Here is a 22,215-nt window from a genome sequence, read left to right as displayed (position 1 = left end):
CTGGAGAGTGGCATCGTTGTGCGTTGGCCATGCAGGCTCGGACACAGGTCATCCCGCCCTGGGTTCTGCCATCTGAGAGCGTTTCCATGCATGCCCATGGAGGCATAGCAGTGACCTCCTTCACGAGACAGCCTCACAACACATGTTTCCTTTAAAACCCATGATAGATTTGTTTTTATCTGATGTTGGGACCATTTTAGCCTGTCTCCATCAAAACACTTTGGAGCAGGAAGGGTCTGAGTGCTGGCCCTTCCTCGGGACCACATCTGGGCCAGTGGAGGCCAGGCAGAAGAGGCTCCCTTTTGGAAGCAAAGGAGGTGAAGGGGGTTGTTTTGCAACAGAACTTGTGGTGTCTCCTTACCTTGGAAACTAATACTCAGAGAGCAGGTAATCCAAGACCCAGACCCGGTCCTCCCCTTTGTCCTGGCTGCTGGCCAGGAGTCTGGGCCAGGGGTCAGGGGATGACTTGGGTCTCCTCCACGCTGCTTCCTCCTGACCTGCGTGTGCCCCGGCCGGGCCCCTTCCCCTACCCGTCCCTCAGGGTGGGTGCCCCTCCAGCGAGCCCCAGCCTTCAAACGTCAGATCAGGGAAGTACCCCTCCCTCTTCCCTGTGGCTGCTTCAACCCATCGCATGCCCTCGCTTTCCCTTTCCTGAGAAACTATAACAACACTTTGAAAAATAGAAGACCTTCCCCAGTTACAGGGGTTAAGGAGAAGGCAGGACCCTGGCGGGAGCGGGGAGCCCTGAAATGGAGGGAGTGAGCAGGCCAGCTCACATTTATTTCCACTCCTCCTGCCCAGCTCTTTTTTTTTTTTTTCTTTAAACCTCAAGTTCCCTTTTCTTTACACCATTATCAGCTTGTTTTCTTTACTCTGGTCTGCTTGCTTCACCTTGCCATCAGCTCATCCTTAGCGCCCAGAGTGCTGATTCTGTGGGAACTGCTGCTGCTCAGCACACGGATGGTCCTGGGAAGGGCAGGGGGGCCGAGGGGCAGGCGGTGCCCAGGGGCTAGCCCAGCGCTGCTCTCCACACCTCCGGGGGCTTCACCTTTCTCACATCACCACAACCCCCTTGAGAATCTGAAGACAGGTGTGGAAGCTCAGCGAGAAAAGAGAGGCCCCTTAACAGTTTCAGTTCTCACACACCCCATCCGGGAAGGCCTGAGGGCTCCAGCTCAACCCGAATGTAAATCTTCCTCCAAAGAGGGACAGGGGTCTAAGGAGAAAAGTGAACCACAGGGAGGGTGCCCTGAGGCAGCCATGGGAACAGCCTGGGGCTGGGGTGCCCGATGCCTCCCTCACTCCCGTGCCAGGCAGACAGCGCTGAGCCCTTCTGTTCCTGACAAGTGTGTGGGCCTCGTCTGGAGCCGCTCCTTCTGTTCCTGCCACCATGTGGGCAGGAGCTATGTTTAGCGCTGTGCTTTGTGAAACAGCTTCCAGCCGGATGGCAGGCGCAGCGCAGCAGTCCCTGGCGTCCCTGCAGAGATGCCGTGGGGACAGGCTCCCCTGTGCTCTTTGGGGAGCTGAGAAGTCAGACGCCTGGCCTCCTGTGTACCCAGGACTTGTGGTGCCCACCGGCTTGGCCACAGGGACAGGGGTCCAGAGGCCCAGCCTCTGACGCCAACCCTGGTGCTCGGCTTTGTTACTTGAACAAGTCACTTCAGATCTTCAGGCCTTGCCTCCTGTGTCAAATGAGGTTTGGATGAACCCAGGTTTACATGTTTGAAGGCTGGAAATCTTTCCCCAGAGGGGGTGCCCTCGACCTCTCAGGCAGCGGTGCCTGCTGGAGCCGGGAGTGGGGGTTGACTAAGCCGACAAAGTCGGGCCCCAGAGGCGCTTTGGGACGGGGCCCTCGCGAGGGCCACTGCAATGGGCACCGCAGGCGCAGGCTGCAGGGCACCAGAAGGGGCTGAGGGCTGGTGGCCACGGGGGCCCCCAGGGCCCTGCCTGTGGCGGGGCCGAGCCTCGCACGGCAGGATCGCGTGCCGGGCCGCTCCTGCCATCTCTGCGTCCGAGGGGGCGTGGGAGCCGCGCGGGGACGCCGGCAGGGCCCCCGGAGCGGGGAAATGGAAGCAGCCAAAGGCCCAGGCGCGCCCAGTTATCCTTTGCCGCCGCCTCGTCGGGAGCGCCATTTGTCACCCGAGTCATCTCTCCACCTGTACTCGTCCCTGACCCGAGGCCTCCGGCGCGGCCCCCCGGCTCCGGTCCCTGCCTCGGTCCTGAGCGGGCCGACGGGGCGGCGGGTTTCGCGAGGCGGGCAAGCGCGAAGCCCGAGGGGCGGTGCGGAGCGCGGGGTCAGCGCGGGGGGCAGACAAAGGCGGGGGACGCCGAGCGAGGGGAAGACAAAGCGCAGAAAGGGGGTCGGCGGCGGCGCCGGGGCCCCGGAGGCGGCACCGGGCGCGGCGGAGCCAATGGGCGGGCGCGGGGCGGGGCCGGCGGGGGCGGTGCCGCGATAAGGCGGCGGCGGCCGCGGCCGCTTAGGGACCACTGGCAGCGGCGGCAGCTCGCCCCCGCGCGCTCCTCGCACCCGAGGCTTCCCCCGGAGACCGACCCCCGTCCCGCGGCCCAGGCCGGGGCCCGGTGAGACCCGCGGGCGGGCCGGGGGAGGGGCCGGGGTCCGGCTCGCGATTCGGGCGGCCCAGGTGGGGGCTGTGGGCGCAGGGGCCGCCGCCCACCAGGTCCCGACGCCGAGCGTCTCAGTCCGTCGCTCTCGCCCGGGGTCCCGAGGCCGGTGTCCATCCCCTCGGCTGGGCCCGCCGGGGTCCTGGGTCTGGGGTCCGGTCCACGCGGGTTCGGAGCGGAGGAGCGGGCGGCAGCTCGGCGGGGCGGGGCGGGGCGGGGCGGGTGGCCCAGCCGCGGGCGCTGTCCAGGGGCTGGGTCCGCCGAACGGAGCGTACCCGAGGCCCCGCACTGGGCAGCTTCGGGCCGGGGTCAGGCCGGGGCAGCCGCTTCTGGCCGCGGCCCCAGTGGGGCCGCCCGCCTCTAACCTCCACTCGCACCAGGCGGCGTCCGGGTCCGCGAAGCGTTCGGGCGGCTGCGCGGATCCCCTCCCCCAGCCGCTGCCCGCTAACTCCGCTCCTCCTGGGACACATGGTTCCACTCAGGGACCCCTGCCCCCTGGGGAGCCGCGTGGAGGCCGAGCGGGCGAAGCAGGGGGTGGGTGAGGGCGGAAGTGGCAAGACCCAGAGCAACAGGAAATGACTTAGGGAAAGTCCCAACCACAGCCCCCCAGCCCCCTGCCTGTAAACACCCCTACCCCCACCCTGGGGCCTGGGAAGGGCTTGTAGGGCCCTCCCAACCGACTTCCCCTTGCAGAACCCAGCGGGTGCCGCGTCTCCACACTGGGCCTCCATCGCCTCCAACGAGCCATGTTCCAGGCCGCCGGAGCCGCCCAGGCCACCCCCTCCCATGTAGGTGATCAGCCGGGGTGGGAGGGCACTCCATCCCTGCAGGTGTCTGGCCTGAAGGGACGAGGAGCTGCCTGTTTGCCGGTCTCCCTCCCCTTCCCCCTTGAGTGTCCCTGGGATCTGGGCTGGTGATGGTCTAGGGCCCTCCTCAGCTGACCCTGCCCCACCGCCTCTCTCTCAGGAAGCCAAAGGTGGCGGTTCCAGCAGCACGGTTCAGCGCTCCAAGGTAGGGCCCCGAGGCTGGACTGTGCAGGGAGGAAGGGGTGGGCGCCGGTCAGGCCCCTGATGGAGTCTCTCCTGGAACAGTCCTTCAGCCTTCGGGCCCAGGTGAAGGAGACCTGCGCCGCCTGCCAGAAGACCGTGTACCCCATGGAGCGACTGGTGGCCGACAAGCTCATTTTCCACAGCTCTTGCTTCTGCTGCAAGCACTGTCACACCAAGCTCAGGTACGCCCCCGTCCTGACCCCGCCCCAGCCCTCCTGACCCGGCCTGACCTGACCACAGTGTTCTGCTTCTGCAGCCTGGGCAGCTACGCGGCACTGCACGGGGAATTCTACTGCAAGCCCCACTTTCAGCAGCTGTTTAAGAGCAAAGGCAACTACGATGAAGGCTTCGGCCGGAAGCAGCACAAGGAGCTCTGGGCCCACAAGGAGGTGGACCCGGGCACCAAGACAGCCTGAGGCCCCTCTGGCTGTCCACTCCCTCCTCCCCACACAGAGGGCCTGGAGCAGGCATCGGAACGGTGGGAGAGAGACTGGACGGCCGGCCCCGGGTGAGGGTGGAAAGGGGATGAGGCCATTTTGCTCAGGCAGAGGGTTGCAGGGGCAGGGCTCTGCTCCAGGATGCCTTCCTTCTTCCTCAGCCGGTGGGGGTTCGGGAACCAGGATTGGGGTTTGCTCACCACCCTACTTCCTGTTTCTTTCAGCCTACCCCACCTCACCCCAGGGCCCCCCTGGGAGGCCCTCAAACTCAGCTTCCCTATCTAGGTGCCTTTTCTCCAGCAAGGAGTCAGCATGCCCCCTCAGGGTCCCAAGCTCCCTCACTGCCACCCAGGGGCCTGTGTGGCCCCCACGTCTCCCCATCTACCTCTGCCCTTAGCCTGGTCCTGAGCCATGGAGACTGGAGGAAGGTGAGCCAGGGTGCCCCCTTCTGGGCCTCTCCAAATGTCCCCCAGGACCCAGTGGGGGAAGGGAGGGGAACTGCAACAGCTCTGGGCCCCCTCCACCTGCAGAGGTGAGGCAGGGCATGCCTGTTAGGGCCGGGACCACCCCACAGTGCGGAGGCAGCGGAAGGGAAAGCACCCGCCAGGCTGAGAGCCACAGGGACTGGTGGGGGGCTGGCGGGGCCACATTCCCCCTCCTCCTACTTCTGCCGGTTTTGACTGTTGTAATCAATCCTATTTTAAACGTGTTTCGACAGATTCTGACTCTGTATTGTATGGCCAATGGGGGGCAGTTTGTGGCAGGAAGGACTCACCACACAGAGGTGAAGGGGAACAGCATCAGGCCGACGCACTCCTGGCCCTGACTGGTGGCGGCGGCTGGTGGTCAGGGTAATGGGTGTCAGGGGTCTATCAGGCAGCCTGAGAAAAGGGGGTGTTCTTCCCAACCAGGTCTCTCCATGCTGCCGAACTCAGTTTGAGGACTGAACCCCACTGGGTCTCTCAACCTGTGTTGCCCAAGGCCGGGCCATCAGCGGGTGACAGTGCTGAGCCTCACTGCACTTTTGCTGAGTCCTTACCTAGATCCTCTTTGTCCTGGCAATCAGGAAGGGATGGTGAACCAGCGGATCCAACAAGTTGTGTCCAAGAGCTTAGTCTATATGCCCTTTCCTCAGCAAGGAGTCAGTGTGCCCCTTCAGGGTCCCTCTTCCTTCTGCTTTTCCAGCTCCAGGGACTGGGGCACTCGGTCACCATCCCAAGTAGTCAAAGGAGAAACAGCTCTTCTGCTTCTCTTGGGGACAACAGTTTACAGTGACACAAACAAGGAGGACCTAAGACCCCACCCCTCAGGAGAATACAGACAGGAAGTCCGCACTGTCCTGCCCCAGACCCAACTGTCCTGGTTTCCCCCAGCTGACTGGACTGTGTAAATTGGCAGAACAAGAGGGCAGACTCCTAGGGGATTACCCGACCCTAACGCTATGCAAGTCCTTAAGTTCCTCAGTGACCTCGTGCCCACAGAACAGGGCAGGAAGCAGGGCCTCGAGCTCCGGTGGTAGACAGGCCACTGTGCTGTGTTGCCTTTGGAAGTGACAGAGCTAACAGGACGCAGAGTAGGCATTCTGAACCTGGGTCCTCAGAGCATGAGGGGAATGCAGAGAGCCTCACTCAGGGCAGCTCTAACTTCTGCACCAGAGGCTTCAGCTGGAGACGAGGATGGTCTTCCTCTGCTCAGAGCTAAGCAACAGCATCAGATCACCCAAGAGCTACCAGAGGTGGCTCATGGCGGTACCTGCCCTGCAAGGATGTGACTCCAGTCAGCAAGGACTTCCCGGGGCTGGGAGGACTAGTGGGTGCCACAGAAGTCCTAGGAACTGAGCCATGGTGACGCTCAAGTCGGGTGAGCTGACAGTGTCACCTCAGGAAGTCAGCTGTGGTAGGACCATCCTCAGTAGATCTCCGAGGATTTAGGGAGGAAGAGAGGGTGCCACCTCTGAGCTGGTAGTGGTACCAGCCAAGTCCCACCAACCGAGGACCCCTCTGGGAGTCATTTCAAGTTCTCTGCTGAGGGATGCAAGCTTGTTGACAGGCAGCATAACCTGGTTTCTCCCAGGTAAACACTTACTGCCTCCACCCCACAACCAAAAGCACTGCCACAGGACCCCTTGAGTATAAATGATCCCTTTTATTGTAAGTAATGCACGACACTGGCCTGGCTTTGCACTGCAAGCCCTCGGTCAAGATATAGTCAAATAACTATGGCTGCAGGTTCTTCTGCACGATCCACAATTCAGACACACAGAGCTGGGGTGGGCAGGAGGGCAGTGGAGAGTGGACTGTCCCCAGCCCTGGCCTCTCCATGTTGGGTTGGCCAAGGCCGACATACCCCACGGAATGATGAGCAAATGGTGGCATGGCCCTTCCCACAGCCAGCCTGGGGCTGCTAGGAGATGGCCCTTCAAATCCTTTGGGCCAGGCCATCCTAGGCCCCACAACTTTTCATCTGGATTATTTAATAAAAAAAAAACAATAAATTAAAATTAAGCAACAGCTTGGTCCTGAGGATGCTGAGCCAGCATGTCCACAGTTTTTGGCACAAAAAAAAAATTCAGGGTCTTGTTTTTTTGGAGTGTAGGATTTGTTGGCTTGTTGGCAAATTCATTTTTAAAAACACATTCCCTGTGAGGTAAGACCCCGGGGGTGGGGCTCTGAGAGCCTGAACCTGGGACGCAGAGTCGTCTCATCTGGCACCGGCACCACTTCCTGTTGGGGTCGGGGACTGGGGGTCAGGGTGTGGGCCCAAGAAGAATGCTACAGCCATCAGGACAGGGTTGTGGAGAGGCCGAGCTGCCCATCGGCAGCTTTGGTCGAGACAAGGGGCCAGTCCCCTCCCTGGGCAAGAGCCGAGGTGGAGGCAGGAGCATACGCTCACTGTCTTCAGAGGGCCCTGCTGGGGTGCCTGACAGAGGCCCCTGGGGGGCAAGGATGGAAACAGGGGACCAGGCCCAACTGGCACCGTGCAACACACATTCCTGCAAAACCAGCTGCTTTCGTTTGCTCTTCTCTCTCTTGAGGCGTCCACCTGTAACAGTCTAGAATTGATATATATAAAAACCATCAAATATGATCTGAGATATAAATTAACAAGTACAAAGCCTCACATTACATGATGTGAAAAGGCTAAAAACAGCGATAGAAACTACATTCATAAAAGTGCATCGTCAACATACAACGAAGGCTTTGGCTTGTTCTGGTGCCCGTGGGGGAGTGGGCATGGCTGGCAATGAGCTGCCTGGCGCGAATCCCCAGCTCCTTGGAGACACCCATCCCTGGGCACTGGCTTTTTTTTTTTTTTCTCTTTTAACAACAACTCCCAAGGAAACTGGGTGTTGAGAGGGAGGAGCTCTAGCAATAGGCACATTTTGGAGGGGAGGGGCCGGAAGAAAGGACCAGCGCCCAGGCTGAGGTAAGTAAGGCCGACTCTAAGCTGCTTGAAGATACTGGCTCCCTGACCCCTGCTGCCATTCCTCCCCCAGGGGAGCGAGAAGGGAAAGGGGCTGAGACCCCATGGGGATGGGCGAGGCTGGCCACGGAGGAGCAGAGCTGGAGGTTCCAGACACGGGTGGTGGCATCACACAGGCTCTCCCTTCTACCAGGCTGAGCTCTGGCCTAGCAGGTCACAGCCCGCAGACAGCCTGATACAACTCCCCGGCTCTGCGGAACGCTCCGCTCAGGGTAGCCAGCCGGCTCAGATGCCCTCACCGTATTGTCGGTCTTCTCTGCTCCAGTGGGGGAACAGGTGCCAGCCAGGAGCACAAGGTCTGGGGCCATGACCCTCAGCTCTTTCCAATCTGGCCCAAGGCCCCAGCCCACAGCAGGGGTACTGAGCCCAGAGGGCACACGAAGTCTCCAGTTTAGAGACTGGGTACAGCATAAGAGTGACTCCAACTTGTAAAACACAGACAATTGCATTGACAAAACTGGGTCTCCCCTCAGTGGGGGTAGTTCCACATCTCAGGCCCCTGCTTGAGGGTGTGTGTGGTGGGGCAGGGTCATGGGGGCAGGCAGGACAGGCTCCTCCTTCCCTGAATAAGGCAGCATAACAGTTGCTTCATTCATCTTTGGTAAAGGACAGGGGCTGGCAAAGCTGGCCTGGGGCTCCAGGGAGAGGGCCGCCCCGGCCTCTGCTCTCCATTGGCTGTGGGGTGCTGGGCTTTACCTCAGGCTTGGGTGGGCTCATCCAGCCCAGAGATGCCCTGGTAGTCTCCAGACATGGGGAGGAGAAACAAAGTAACACTCTGAATGAAAGTAACACTATTCAGACCCTTGTGTCCATCCTGTGCCCCAGACTCTTTGGGGTCTGGTGCTGATGGCCATGTCAAGACACAGCCCCAAGGGTGGGGCCCTGGGTGCCTCGCACACTGTTCCAGCTCCTTCCCCTCCAGGCTGAGCTGAGGACGCTGGCGCCTCGGGTCTGGCAGGCTGGGGGCTCCCAGTCTGTGAGGCTGCAGCCGCTCTCCCTGGCCCCGGGCCCCAGCAGCAAAAGGGCACAGACAACGCTGGCTGGACTCAGCTCTGTGGTCCATGGCCCTGCCCGGGAGAAGCAGCAACTTGGCTGAGCCCCCCAGCAGCCCCTTGCCCATGCAGAAGGGGCGGCCGGCAGCAGTGTGGCCTTGAGAGCTCAGTACACGAGCTGTGCAAAGTGGTGTGTGAGCAGCTCCTCGGCCGAAGGTCTCTGGCGGGCCTCCACAAAAATGCGCCTCAGGAAGTCCCGGCCATGCTCAGAGATGTGGGAGGGCAGCTGAGGGTTGGTGGGCTGGGTGGCGATTTTGAAAATGGCAGCCATGGCTTCATACTCTGCCCAAGGTGGTTTCTCTGTCAGCATCTCCACCACCGTGCAGCCCAGGCTCCTGGAGACAGAGAACCCCTGTGTCACCCCGCAGCCAGCCCCAAGCTCCCAGCCGCCCTGCACACCACTGTGAAAGGAGGTGCCTTTCTCGAAACACACTGAGGCAGGATGGGCCAGGCTGGGGGCTAACACCCCTGAAGAGGGTCCCCATGGCCAGAAGAGGTTTCACAGCCCTGTCAACTTCGTCCACGTGGGCTTCATCAACCTGCACCCACCTGGCTGCTTCCTGATATCGGGGGGAACCACTGAGCACGTGCAGAAAGCGCTCTGAAATAACGGTACTGGTTTCCTACTGCTGCTTTAACAGTGACCACGAACCCAGTAGCATAAAAAAGCAGCCTAAGTGTGTTACTGCTATGGAGGTCAGATATCTAAGGGCAGTCTCACTGGCTGAAGTCAGTGGGCCAGTCAGGACAGTTCCTTGTGGAGGCTCTGAGAGGAAAGCCCATCTCCTGGCCTCTTCCCACTCCTAGAGGCTGCCTGCGTTCTTGGCTCATGGCTCCTTTCTTGTCTCACACCAACTTCTTGTTTCCTTTGTCACACCATTTACTACTTACTCTTGCCTCTCTTTTATAAGGACCTTTATGAGTATACTGGGCCCATCTGGATAATCCAGGATCATCTCCCCATCTCAAAATTCTTAAAAATCACTCTGCAAAGGCCCTACTGTCACATAAGGTAACACTCTCTCATCCCTTTGGGATTAGGACATGGACATCTTCAGGGACCACTATTCCACCCCCTACAGTAACATTCTAAGAGGAAGGGATGCTCTCATAACTTTCAGGACCTTTCAGAGGATGGACACAAAATTAGAGCAGCTGCAAGCCACCTGAGCACTAGGAGAGGGAGCCGAAGCCTACTACTGCTGCTTAGAGACCCATCCAGGCCTTCAGATGGGATCCGAGCTCTTTCAAGGATTTAGCAAACACCCCAGGGATGTTTACCACGGCCTTAGTTCTCAGCAATAACAAACAGTTGCTGTTCAGAGTGAAAACACAACACATCTGCTGTGTGTACTGCTGCAGGCACTACCACCCCTGCCCACATGGAGCCTGCAACCTGGCCTCACTGGCCAGAGGCCAATCCTCACTCCTGCCACACTGCAGAGCCCTCAGCCCCATTTCTAAGCTGGAACCACTACAGCCCAGACCAGGAGATGAGGGTCCCAGCACGTCCCCAGCACACTTACCACACGTCTGCCTTCCTTCCGTAGCCCTCACCGCTGATCACCTCGGGGCTCATCCAGTAGGGAGTGCCAGTGACTGAGCGCATGCCTGTGCCGGACATGCAGATGGTTTGCAGGCGCTTGCTGGCCCCAAAGTCCCCCAGCTTCACATTCCCAGCAGAGTCTCGCAGGATGTTGGCTCCTAAGGCATGAAAGGGCAGAGGCTGCAGCCCTAGACCCCTGGCACTTGCCACCATCCTCCTTCTGTCCCTCCCTCCCAGTCCAAAGGGCTGCTGGGTAGGATGGGGGCCTTGTGAGCTGGAGCGAAACTGCACAGAGCAAACAGGATAGTGGTGGGAGGCACCTGCCCTACAGCAGCCAACAGTCGTCACCACAGCCAACATCTGCAGAGCCCTTCACTGTGTTTCCCCAAATCACTTAACTGATCTTCACACCAGTCCCCCAAGGAAGTCATGAGGGTTTCACTTTTCAGAAAGTTCACAACAACCAGGTAGAGAGTCCCCAAGTTCCCAGGTCATGGAGAGCCCACAGCCTGCCCCGCTCACCCTTGATGTCCCGGTGAACAATCATGTTGCTGTGCAGGTAGGACATGCCTTCCAGTATCTGCCGGGTGTACTTCCGGGTCACGCTCTCTGTCAGAGCGCCGTAGGCCTTCAGCTGGTCTTTCACTGAACCCTAAAGCCACAGGAGTCAGAGGGGTCACTGCAGGAAGGAGGATGGAAGGGGGCAAGGCTACTTCCAGACCCCAGTGTTTACCAAGGGAGTAAGGTCCAGTCCCCATTTGTGACAGGCCAGGCACTTAGCTAAGGGCTGTCAGGCAGCTTGGAGAAAAGTATGAGACAGCCCTTCCCTCAGGCCAGGGTGACCCAAACCCAGAAGGGAGGTCTATGTGCTCCACATAAAGGCAGTACCTACTGGACAGTGCAGCTGCCTTGGGAGCCTCGGGTCAGGGGAGCCTGGGACAATTCTCACCCCAAACCATCACTGCAGCTAGACGCAGGACATGCTGACTCCACGCCCTGCCCCTGCCTCGCCTTTCCCCTGGAGCCTCTGGAGACTCAGGTAACCACTCATGTCAAAGTGACCCCTCCTCCACAGCCCCAGTGCCATGACAGTCCCTCTCTTGCTGTCTGCCTGCATCACGGGGCACATACCCCTGGCATGTACTCCATGAAGATGGTCAGAGTCTTCTCGGCACGGTCCCGCAGGCAGCCATAGTACTGCACTATGCGCTCATGCTGCAAGTTCTTCAGCAACTGGATCTCGCACTCCAGAGCACTCACCTCCTGGGAAGGGGCCCAGTGGTCACCGAGGCTTGCAGGCCTCAGTTCTACCTGCCTGGCGTCAGCTCCGCTTGCCCTAGTCAGTGGCCTCAGAGGAGCCCATCTGCCGTGGGAACTTCAGCTGGAGAAAAGGGAGAATGTTCTCGACTGTCTGGCCCTTGCCCACAATGCTGGCTAAGCCGTGGGACTGGGCACTCCCATGCTGGAAGACAGCAGACAGTGGGGTGGGAGATGGGTTTGTGGGTGCAGTTAAGGAGTTCAGGTAACTGCTGCATTTGTCCACTCAAACTGGAGTGAAGGCCACAGCCCAAGCTAAGCTCCAAAGACGGGCTCCTTCCTGGCTCGGGGGCTGGGAGAGAACGGCATCTGTCTGCTGAGGTGGGGGGTGGGGGCAGGAGCTGCTCGTTGTGCCACTGCCATCCAAACCAGTCTGGGCGGTTAGGTACTTTGACACCAACTAATCTCTCCCTAGGACCGGGGTAGATGGTAAAGGAGCTTGGAAGGAAGAATGATGGGAGAAACAACCTGTAGCATCTAAAGCAATTAGTCTGTACAACAAGACAGGCATTTTGTTGAGAAGGAGGAATTGGAAGTCAGACCGTAGGGAAGGCAGTACCTTGCTTGTCTCAGGACTGTCTGGGTCAAACTGCACCTGCTTGGAAGCAAGTTCTCGTCCTGTGTCCACGTCATAGCACAAATAGACCCTGCCAAAGGCACCCTGGCCTAGGAGCTTCCCCCGGCGCCAATTAATGGGGGCACTGGGAGCTACAGGAGAACAGGAGGAAAGAGCATTAGAGCTAATGCACTTGCTAAGGCCCGAGCTGCCCTTCACCCAGCATCATCACACCTCAACACAGCATCTCCACCCTCACCTGGAACAGGCTCAGGGCCCTGACCAATCAGAACTCAAGGCCCACACCCTGAGAAGCACAGGACTGGCTAAAATCATGATTAAATGCTTATCTGAACTGATTAAACACCTTTATACTTCCAAGGCCCCCAGATAGCTCATTATGTCAGGAATTAAGGAGATCACTCTTCAATTTAAACGTGGAGAAAACTAAAGGCCAGAGAGGAGTGGCTCATCACAACAGTGGAGTGAGGACTAAGGTCCAGGGGATCTGCTGCCCCCTCAGGCTCTTCCCCTGGGTACAGATGGGCCAGGGCAGCCACCCGCTGAGCCCAAAAGCCCACTGGACTCGCTGGCCCCCCGCCCTGAGCATCCCTCAGGCAGGCCCTCCCCAGCCAGGGCGCACTGCTCACACTTGGTGGGCACACTCCTCTCCTGCACGGAGAGGGCGTTCTCGCTGTCGGCGCTCCGCAGGCGCGCGCGGGGGTCCAAGTACTGCACCGCCAGGCCCAGGTTCTCGCCATTTGTACTCAGGGAGCGGCTCGAGGGCACCAGGGTGAACAGGTTGCCTTGATGACGCCGTATTCGGGGAAACGTTCTTCTGCCTAAAGGGGTGCCGGGGCCAGAGCAGAGCAGGTCAGAACCCCGACCACAAGGCCAAATGTGCCAACCAGGTCATAACACCAGCTCCAGTCCATCCTCTCTTCCCTCCCACCTGACTCTGGCCAGAATGGCTGATGTCTCAAGCATCCTGAGGATCAGGACAAAAGCAGGAATCGGCAAGCAGCCAAGGGGTTTAGGGAAACCCAGCCAAAGGGAAAGCGCAGGGCTGGCCCTCATGCCCCACAACACCCGTGGGGCCAATCCATGGCTGCTCTCTGTTTTCCCTGGCATCATAATCCTACACCTCTGTGGAAGCTCCATTCCGTTTGCTGCCTGAGGCAGAAGAGGGCAGTGGAGAGTTGGCGCCTGGAGCACTCCGTGCCCTCAGACAAAGGACTGATTTCCTGGAGGCAGTATCCATCTACAATACCATCCTCCTCTTTTTAAAAAACACTGACTCTACTGCCTCAAGCCTGGATGCAGTTCCTCAGGAATGCAGGAAACGTGGGGCCTGGAGTGCCTGGGCCACCCCCTTCCGGTGGCTGTTCCTGCGGTGGCCAGCAGGGGGCAGCGTGGAGGCGCACTCACCATCGTTGTAGTCCTTGTGGTGCACCGACACGTGGTAGCGCCGGGGGTAGGTGCCACCTTTGACCCCTTTGTCATAGAGCGGAGTTTCCCGATCTGAGGAAAAGAGAGGGGTCACTGGCTGTTCGACAGGCCCCCGTGAGTGCCTCAGGGGAGCCTCCAGGTCACCTGAGACCTCAGAGCAGCAGGCCCCAGGAAGAGTAAATACAGCCCTGGCTTCTCTTCCCCCCGAGCCGTCCAGGGCAGACACCTTGCAGTGCTCACCCACCCTCTGCAGAACTCACCCGAGAATTCCTGTCTGTTGTCTGGGAAGCTCTGGGCTCGCGACATTCGTGATTTCCGGAAGGATGGGCTAGAAAAACAAAATCAATCACACAGCAGACTTCAGGGTCCCTCCAAAGTAGCTCACCAGGTCAGAGGGCAGGATACCCAGACACACTGCTTTTTGTGACTCCTTTCCACACATGTCATTATATGGTAGGAAGTAAAGTTCAAGAGAAGCAGACCTTTCCTATGCTTCCTACTTTCTCTTCACTAGTCTGAGGCCCACATCTGACATGATCCTGCCTAATGAGGCCCTCCAGTGCTCCCTATCTCCACTGGGGGGCAGAGTGCTGTCTCTTACCCTTTCCTCCCACTCTGGTAACAGGAAGAATGCAAAGGATCCCTTGCTCAAGGCAGTCATAAAAACAGTAATAACACCCAGGATCTTCCTTTCAGACTAATCATCACTATCTCCTCTTAGAGATATGGAAAACCGAGGAACAGAGAGGTTAATGGACTTGTCCAAAGCTATTCGACTAATATTTGGTGGAGTTGGGTCTATATGGCTCCAGGTCCCATGAAGGGAAGATGAAAGCTCTGACCTTTGGTTATGCTGGGCCCCAAGGAAGTAAGTCCAGGTCACTGAGTCTGACTCCCAAGGAGATGAAAACAAACCATTGGAGGGCCACTGGAAAAACTCAAGAATCAAGAGAGTCATCTTTACCAGCATCCACCTGAATGGCCCTTTTCCCTCATGTGTGAGTGCCTTTGGAGATCAAAACTCAGAAACTCTCAAGGCAGTGGTGCAGGGACTGTCCTCTACTTCCCAACTGCCAGACTTTCTGTGGTCCTGTCCCACATCTACCCTCCCCGACCAGTGTGGCCACAACACTCAGCAGAGAGTTCAAAGCCACAGTCAGTCCCTGTCCCGGAAGAGCCCTCAGTTTGCAGCAACAAACTCTGGCACTTTTACCAGTGCCTTCTTGCTCTTCTGCTTGGAAAGCCTAAAATAAGGCTTCAAATTGGATGCCAACAAGCAACTGTGACTGTGCTCTATGACACCTGGAGGGAGACCACACTCATCAGAGCACAGATCTGTTAGAAGAGACACAGTACAGACATGGCAGGGTCACAAGGTGATTGTCCGTGTGAGCAATTGATCAGTTCCACAAAGAGAAGAAAACCCTCCAAACTGCTCGGTGGCCTCTGACCACAGCCCTGAGCCCAGCCAGACAGGGTCAAAATGTGCTCCTGGGCATGATGAGGTCAAGGAGAGAGACTGGCTGGATCAATGCCAAAGCCATCTCTAAACACCCCTGCTGACTGACAAACCAGCTCCACAGACTATGGGGTGTGTGAAGGACAGCACTTGTTCCCTCCCAAAGTGTAATAAGAACACAGCTGGTGTGTAAGATTACACACCAAGCGGGCAGTGTGGTAAGCTAGGCAGTCTAGATTATTCTGTTTTCTGGTTTTTATACCCCAGTTTCTTATTCCACCAGAAACACTTGGAGGAAAGAAAAAAATGAAAGTAAACCTACAGGTAATAATTCAATTTTGTCCCCAAAACACTGAAGGTCCACTGCTTCTCAGTCCAGACCTCAGCAATGAGGCCAGGGGTACAAGGGCACCATGTATTATGTGGGCAGTCAAAACACATAAAAAGTGCTGGAAACAACGGAGCCAGCATTTATCCATGTGAACTGCTATTATGACCTATTACATCCATCTGATTACACAAACAGAACATTCTCCTGGTGTTTGGAAAATTAAGGAGAAGGCTCGGAATGCTAGCGAGAAGTTTCTTTCCCAAAAGCATGAGGTTCTAGCCATGGGCCTGCAGACCAGTGTCTAGTTCAGGGACACACACACTAGCTAACTCTATTTCCTTAGCTCATCAGTTCCAAAAATGCCTGTGCACCAACTCCCAAACCAGCCACAGTCCCATACCTGTCTGCTGACCTGTCCAAGGACTGGCAGCTTCCCGACAAGGAGTTTTCAGCACTGCTCAGAGGATCCAGCATCTGCAAGGCAAGGCATACAGTAAAGCCCCAGCCCCAGCCCCAGCCAGGTACCCAGCCAAGACCAGCAAAAGGTCCTTTTTTTCCCCCCAAAAATATGAAAGTGCCCTTTCTCTGCCTGGGCAGTGGGAAGAATGGTTAGGCAGGTACCGTTCTCCCCCACAGTCTGAAAGGCAAGTTTCCAGGAGTGAGAAAAATGCCTGGCTGGCATCCCAAGGCGCTCTGCCAGGACAGCAAAGCAGAGACGCTGCTTCTCTGGTTGGCATTTTCTTGGCTTGTGAATGCTGGAGCCTGGTGCTGGAGACGGTACTACCCTGCAGAGGCTTCCAGTGTGTGTGTGGGTGGGACGGTGATGCTTCTGTTTACACTCCATAATTTATAATTTACAAAGACAAGGAGTGTCCTCGTTTCACAGATGAGCCACTGCAGGTCTGGAAAGGGGAGGAGTATTGTCTGAAGTCATGAAACAAGTCAAGTCAATGCACAACTGACACAGAACACAAGTTTCCCGGTTCCTGGTTCTCAGGCAGGGCCAACAGGTATCTGTGTGAGTTGAAATGTTTCTCTGGCCCTTGGTCAAATGCAGTAACAAAAAGTCTTCAGATTAGCCTTTTCTCCAACTGATCTCCCTTCATTTTGCCTGGGGGCGGGGGGCGGTGAAGGGGTGTATTCACTGTCAGAGAATTCATTATCTGAGATCCAAAGTCAAGCATTACATAGAGAAGCAAAGTATCAGAACTATGAGAATCCACGAACAACTTTCATAAAATTGGTTTCCAAGTCAAACGATCTCTTCCCATTTAATGCTGGAGACCATCTCACCCATAATTTCACCCGTATATTGTCCTACGTGATTTTTTTTTTAAACTGCCAATCAAGGCAAATTAATTGCAAAATAAAATCCCCCAAATCTTGCTAAGGCGATAGGATTTCCCCAAGTGGATAAAACCAACGTGGGAAAGAATTGCTCCCAATCCAGAAAGTACATATTTGGCAAAGTTAGACCAGATAACAGAAGAGAGAATGAGCAGGAATAACAACATGACAGGTGTGATGAAGGAGGAACACCAAAGGTTCAAGAGAGGCCACTGGAAAACACACTGAACCCCGTGAAGGTTTCTGTTTAAAAAAAAAAAGGACCCTCTTTTCGGGACTTGCCCTGGTGGTCCCATGGTTAAGACTCCGTGCTTTCATTGCAGGGGGCATGGGTTCGATCCCCAATGGAACTATTATCCCATATGCCGCTCAGCCAAAAATAAACACCCTCTTCATGACAGTGCTGCAGAAGTCAAAGGGAAGGAAGTTACGCTGCATTAGAAAAATTTTGTTAGAACCGCCAAGCCAAAAAAAAAAAAACTAGCCTGAACCATGCTTTGTTCATTCTGAAAATTAGCAAATAGATGCAGCCATTGCTCAAATCTGATTAAAGAAAAAATAAAACAAACTTATTTTAGTTTCACTTTTCAAGAAAGTCCCAGTCGGATATTCTTTCACTACATACCATGCTGTTTTGGTCTCTGTTGAGTAGATTTATCTTGAATGGCCCATTACCAGCAGCAATTCTCTTCTGCTAAAGATGCAGGCACTGAAGAAGGACCTAGTCATTCCCCCGCTGCCACCTTCCACGGCCTCTCCCTAAAGGCCTCTCCTCACTACAAGTCTAATACTCCCATGCCTTCCAGGGCCATGAAAGTAATATAAAGAAGTAAAAGGACCAGGATACAGGACCATGGGGAAGGACAGAAAGCAAAGGCAATCAAACTCATTAACAACCTCTGAGGTTTTACACCCGTTACCCCTCGTACAGCTGATGTCCGGAAGCACTCTGGTTAGAGAAAAAGGAAAGGATGGTCAGTAAGATAACCAAGAGGGGACTCTGCAGATAAAAGTACTCTAGGTCACTGTTCTAAACATAAATTTATCTGGAAGGCAGGACTACAGAAGAGAGCAGAAGCAGTATAAAAATGCTTCTCATAGTCTGTACAATTGAAACAATGCTGGAAAAGTCATAAGAATCAGTTTTAGGAAAAGTTGTAAGAATCAGTTTTTGGTAAAATCCCCCATGTGTTGGTGCTGGCCTTCTGCTGGATGCTTTTACCTTTAAGAAATTTCCCCTTTCAAGATCAAATTCCAAAAGTTTAGAAGACGTATGTTTTTCTTTGCAATCAAAGCAAGCTCACTGAAAAAACTTCAGAATGAAGCCAGAGATCTCATTCTTGCTGAGTTCACTAAGCCAAAGTGACATTTTCATCAAGTGAGCCACAAATTTAAAAAGCTAACCATCAAAATGAGTAAGCTATTGTGGTGAACACACCCTAAGATGACCCCCACCTCCCCCGACCACCCTCCCCTCAGTGAGTCACAATCTTTCAGAACTCCTTCATCTGAGTATAGGTAGAACTTGTAATTCACTTCTAGTCGATAGATTATGGCAAAGTGGATGGGATATTCATTCCCATAATTGTGTTAAACTACATGAGACTCCGTCTTTGCAGACTGGAGCAAGAGACTCTCCTGGTAGCCTGGAAGTGAGAGGGCCACACTGCGGGGAACTACAGGTGGCTTCCAAGAGCTCAGAGGGGCCCCTGGCTGACAGCCAGCAAGAAAATAGGGGCCACAAGGCTACAACCACAAGACACTGACCAACAACCAAGTGGACCTAGAAGGGAGCCCCCAGCTTCAGGAAGAAACACAGCCTGGCTGACACTCGACTGCAGCCTTGTGCGACCCTGAGCAGAGAACCCAATCAAGTTGTGCCTGTATCTTAGACCCCAGGAAACTGTAAAATAATAAATGTCTGCTGTTTGTACTGCTAAGCCTGTGGTTGTTTTATATAGCAACAGATAACTAATTTAGTTGTCTACTATCATAAAAGTTCACCCAAAGTAGCCAGTCCTACTTTGGACTGGTATACTCCCTACCTTTCATAAAGCAATAGCAAAACTAAAAGCTGGTTGATGGAAAAGAAAAAAAAATCTGTGTGTTTAGATTTTTTTAATTGGTCTGATTTAATTTAATTAATTTATTTAATTTAATTAATTAATTAATTAATTTAATTCAGCTAAAACTCTGCTGAAAGGCCAGGGGGATTGTAAGGAAGCACACAGACAGCAGAGCGGCTTTGTGCAGTTTGTGCGAGACCAGCGAGAGGGCCACAGAAGCCGGAAGAGCGGCCAGACACACGCCTGGCACCAAGGAGGCCAGGTGCTCAGACCCTGGCTTTGGTGAAAGTCACGCAGTTGTGTCCGACCTTGTGACCCCCGTGGACGATACAGTCCATGGAATTCTCCAGACCACAATACTGGAGTGGGTAGCTGTTCCCTTCTCCAGGGGATCTTCTCAACCCAAGGATCAAACCCAGGTCTCCCACATTTCAAGTGAGTTCTTTACCAGTTGAGCCACAAGGGAAGCCCAAGAATAATGGAGTGGGTAGCCTATTCCTTCTTCAGTGGATCTTCCTGATCTGGGAATTGAACTGGGGTCTCCTGCATTGCAGGTGGATTCTTTACCAACTAAGCTATCAGGGAAACCCTGTCTTTGGTAGGAATTGATATTTGGCCCTTAGAAAGGAAACATCCATACCTGGGCAGGCCTGGTTTACAAAAGAGCTACTGGATGGGACTCAAGTCCCTCACTTGCACACCATGCCCACTGAGGACCCCCATTATAACCTTGGTCTGACACCTCCCACGACACACACCCTCTATATATAACCCAGACTATACTCACGCACTGCTCGCTGGTCTCTGGTATGAACTCCCCCTCGCTGTTGATGCTGGTGTAGGAGCCCTGTCGGGCGATGCGCTGCTGCCGCTCAGGCACGTAGCCAGGGGGAGGCGAGCTTCGGCCGGGGTTCTGGGAGCCTAGAGCACAGAAACAAGACCCTTGACGGGAGAGCCCAGGCCCCAGAGCCTGAGAGGAGCAGACACGGAGCCAGCTTGGACCCAGCGTCTGCTTGGTGGTGGAAAGCCTGTTTGTCTCTCTGAACATCCAGGAAGAGAAGGCGGGCCTCCTCCTAGCAAAGTCCTGGGGTTGAAGGAAACTTCCTGAACCAGGCAGCTTCTCCCCCTAATCCAAGGACCCCAAGAAGGAAGAAAACTCCTTAAGAGAAAAGTCAAAGAATGGTGGCAGGCTTGCTCTTTGAAAGAGAGTCTTTGAGGAGCTTAAAACCACTATTTTCAACGTCTTTCAAAGAAGTGATCCCTTCATTCTTCTACACAAAGTCAGTCATTCAGAATATATGGATCATTCAGTTTGTAGAGAAGATATTTTAATGAATTCGCCACCAAGAGGAGTTGGTATTCCAATCTCTTGTTGGAGGTATCAACTCACACTCTCTCCAAGAACCACTTGGATTAGGTATCTCAGGTGGGAAGCACCTGAGACTCTCGGTAGCCTGGCTTCCCCACTTGACTCTAAAGTAGAGGCTAGAAACCAAACTGCTCTGAAAACACGTGTAGAATTATGCTGGATTTCCACTTTGAACACCTCATTCACAGCTACAAATTCTGAGATAAGGAGGTGCCTAAACCATGCCTTTCAAATGATCTCAAACAACCCATGGAAGAGTCTGCTCAAGCTTTCTAAGCCCTGGCAGAAAATGATGCTGCTCAGAGTAGAAATTTAGAGATACTGTGCCATCAACTAACAGAGCAAAGAAATGAGTCATTTTCTTTCTTTTTTTTTTTTTCTGGTCACCCGCACAGCATGTGGGATCTTGGTTTTCTGACGCAGGATCAAACCCACACAACCTGTAGTAAAAGCACAGTCTTAACCACTGGACCACCAGGAAAGTCCTCCTTTTCTTTTTTATCCTCTGTTACTTCGCCTTTAATTCTCACAACACTCCTACAGTGAGGGCGCACTGTGCACATCTGCCGTGTGCAGAAGGGAAGCCAAGGCCCAAAGTCATATAGTGACTCAACGGTGGTGCTGCAGCCAGAAAACAGCCTTTGTGACTCCCAGTACAGTTCGGGCAAGGCCATTTTGAGACTGTAATCTACTTCCAGAAAGGGCAGGCATACCATTCAACACAGAGATGGAAAGCAAAACTTCTCCCCAAGCTGGCCAGGCCATACATTCCCCAGAAGCAATCCAAACAGAGGAGGTGGGGGGATTCCACTCAAGGGGGAACCCAACTGCCTTTCTTCAAGGAGCAGGAGCGAGGCTAATATGGGGATTCCTCGACAGCACAAGAGAAACACAGGGCCACATTTTACATCACTCAGATTCAGAGGTGTTCTGTCCATGGTCACTTGTAAGCTGGATGCAAGATGCCCTCTGGCCAACGGAGGGCTCAAAGGCAACAACAAGATGGAGGTAAGAGGAAATCAAATGGGAATAAGAAAGCTACTCCATTTGTCAGAGGGTCAGATGTCAAAGATCCAGGCAGCCAGCCATTTCTCTCCCCACTGTACCATAAAATTCCAGTGTAACCATGGAAAAAAGATGGCTTTCTTAAGCCTTACCATGCCCCAAAGCACAGTTCACTTTTTAACATTTGGCTTACAAACATTAGCCAAGTGCCTGCTTCCCACTTCCAGCCTTGGATAACATTCTAGTAGCCCACAAGTCCTATGGAAATCCAATCCCTATGTTGGCAACAATTTGTCAGCAGCAGAAGCAACCCAAAGAGGTGAGCAAGGTATAGTGAGAAAAGCCTAAGCTTGAAAATCAGATGTGCAGAGATTCAGAGCAGGTTTTGTCACTCATTAGCTGAATGATTTAAACTCTCACCTAAATTTCCTCACTTACGAAAATGGGAAGAACTATCTTATTGCCTTTTTTGAAAATTATAAATGAAATGTGGTAGCACAGGTACACACCTACATGCTAGAATTCCATTTGTTTCCTTCATTATATGTGGAGGAGATAACAGGTTAGACTCAAGATACATTCTGCCCTTGCAGGGTGCCTTCCTGTACTTCAGAAGTTAATCAGCTAGAAACTATTAATTCTAAGACCTCCTTTAGGTTCAGCCAGTCGATGCACTTATGTACATTTACACGGCTTCCTGAAATCCCTGCTGTTTCTGGGCACGGTCCTGGAAGCCTTGGTTTTCTGCTGCAGCGTTAGCAGAGGCCTCACCTGTGGTTCCCAGTTTTCCTGATGTCAAGACACAGGTGCAGGGATCCCCGTGTAAGTGGTGTGCGGACAGAGCAGAGGGGCCCTAATTCTGGATCTGGTTTCCTCATTACAGGAGGAAGAGGAGCTCTGTAGCATTTTTAGACTTCTTGAGTCTGTTTCTCACTCTTTTTGATTTTATAAGCCAGAATGTGTTTTAAATGCCTTCTTCCTGAAACTAGTCAGAGTGGATTCTGTTCTGTGCAACTCAACCCTGACCAATATATTCTGGAGTGAAAAGGTATTACATATTTGACCTAAAACAAACAAAAGGTGTCTCTTATGATTAGAGAGAAAGAAAAACTCTTACATACTGATGA

At 54.5% G+C, this 22,215-nt stretch overlaps 2 protein-coding genes across 5 annotated transcripts in view; one reads left to right on the top strand and one right to left on the bottom strand.

Annotated features, from left to right (window-relative positions):
* Positions 1-2,438: 2,438 nt before the first annotated feature.
* On the top strand, positions 2,439-4,827 carry LIMD2 (LIM domain containing 2). Its single transcript, XM_070390074.1, has 5 exons — positions 2,439-2,580; positions 3,316-3,410; positions 3,589-3,633; positions 3,714-3,853; positions 3,928-4,827. Exons 2-5 carry the CDS (start codon positions 3,369-3,371, stop codon positions 4,085-4,087), a joined length of 387 nt encoding a protein of 128 aa, XP_070246175.1. The 5' UTR covers positions 2,439-2,580; positions 3,316-3,368; the 3' UTR covers positions 4,088-4,827.
* Positions 4,828-6,233: 1,406 nt separating this feature from the next.
* The window catches only part of MAP3K3 (mitogen-activated protein kinase kinase kinase 3), a 60,796-nt gene continuing 44,814 nt past the window's right edge, over positions 6,234-22,215 (bottom strand). For 2 of the 4 annotated variants that reach the window (XM_070390047.1, XM_070390049.1), the window contains 10 exons: positions 19,502-19,635; positions 15,714-15,775; positions 13,772-13,839; positions 13,491-13,583; positions 12,713-12,904; positions 12,066-12,214; positions 11,321-11,452; positions 10,712-10,841; positions 10,170-10,347; positions 6,234-8,978 (listed from right to left, as the gene is read on the bottom strand). In XM_070390047.1, the coding sequence (XP_070246148.1) occupies positions 8,750-8,978; positions 10,170-10,347; positions 10,712-10,841; positions 11,321-11,452; positions 12,066-12,214; positions 12,713-12,904; positions 13,491-13,583; positions 13,772-13,839; positions 15,714-15,775; positions 19,502-19,635 (1,367 nt within the window). In that variant the 3' untranslated portion in view covers positions 6,234-8,749. Of the gene's footprint in view, positions 8,979-10,169; positions 10,348-10,711; positions 10,842-11,320; positions 11,453-12,065; positions 12,215-12,712; positions 12,905-13,490; positions 13,584-13,771; positions 13,840-15,701; positions 15,776-19,501; positions 19,636-22,215 lie in introns of all 4 variants that reach the window. The other 2 variants (XM_070390046.1, XM_070390048.1) reach the window with 1 other exon arrangement.

Source organism: Bos mutus, chromosome 19 (assembly GCF_027580195.1).
Source record: "Bos mutus isolate GX-2022 chromosome 19, NWIPB_WYAK_1.1, whole genome shotgun sequence".
Classification (NCBI taxonomy): Eukaryota; Metazoa; Chordata; class Mammalia; order Artiodactyla; family Bovidae; genus Bos; species Bos mutus.
This window is presented reverse-complemented; position numbering and strand designations above follow the sequence as displayed.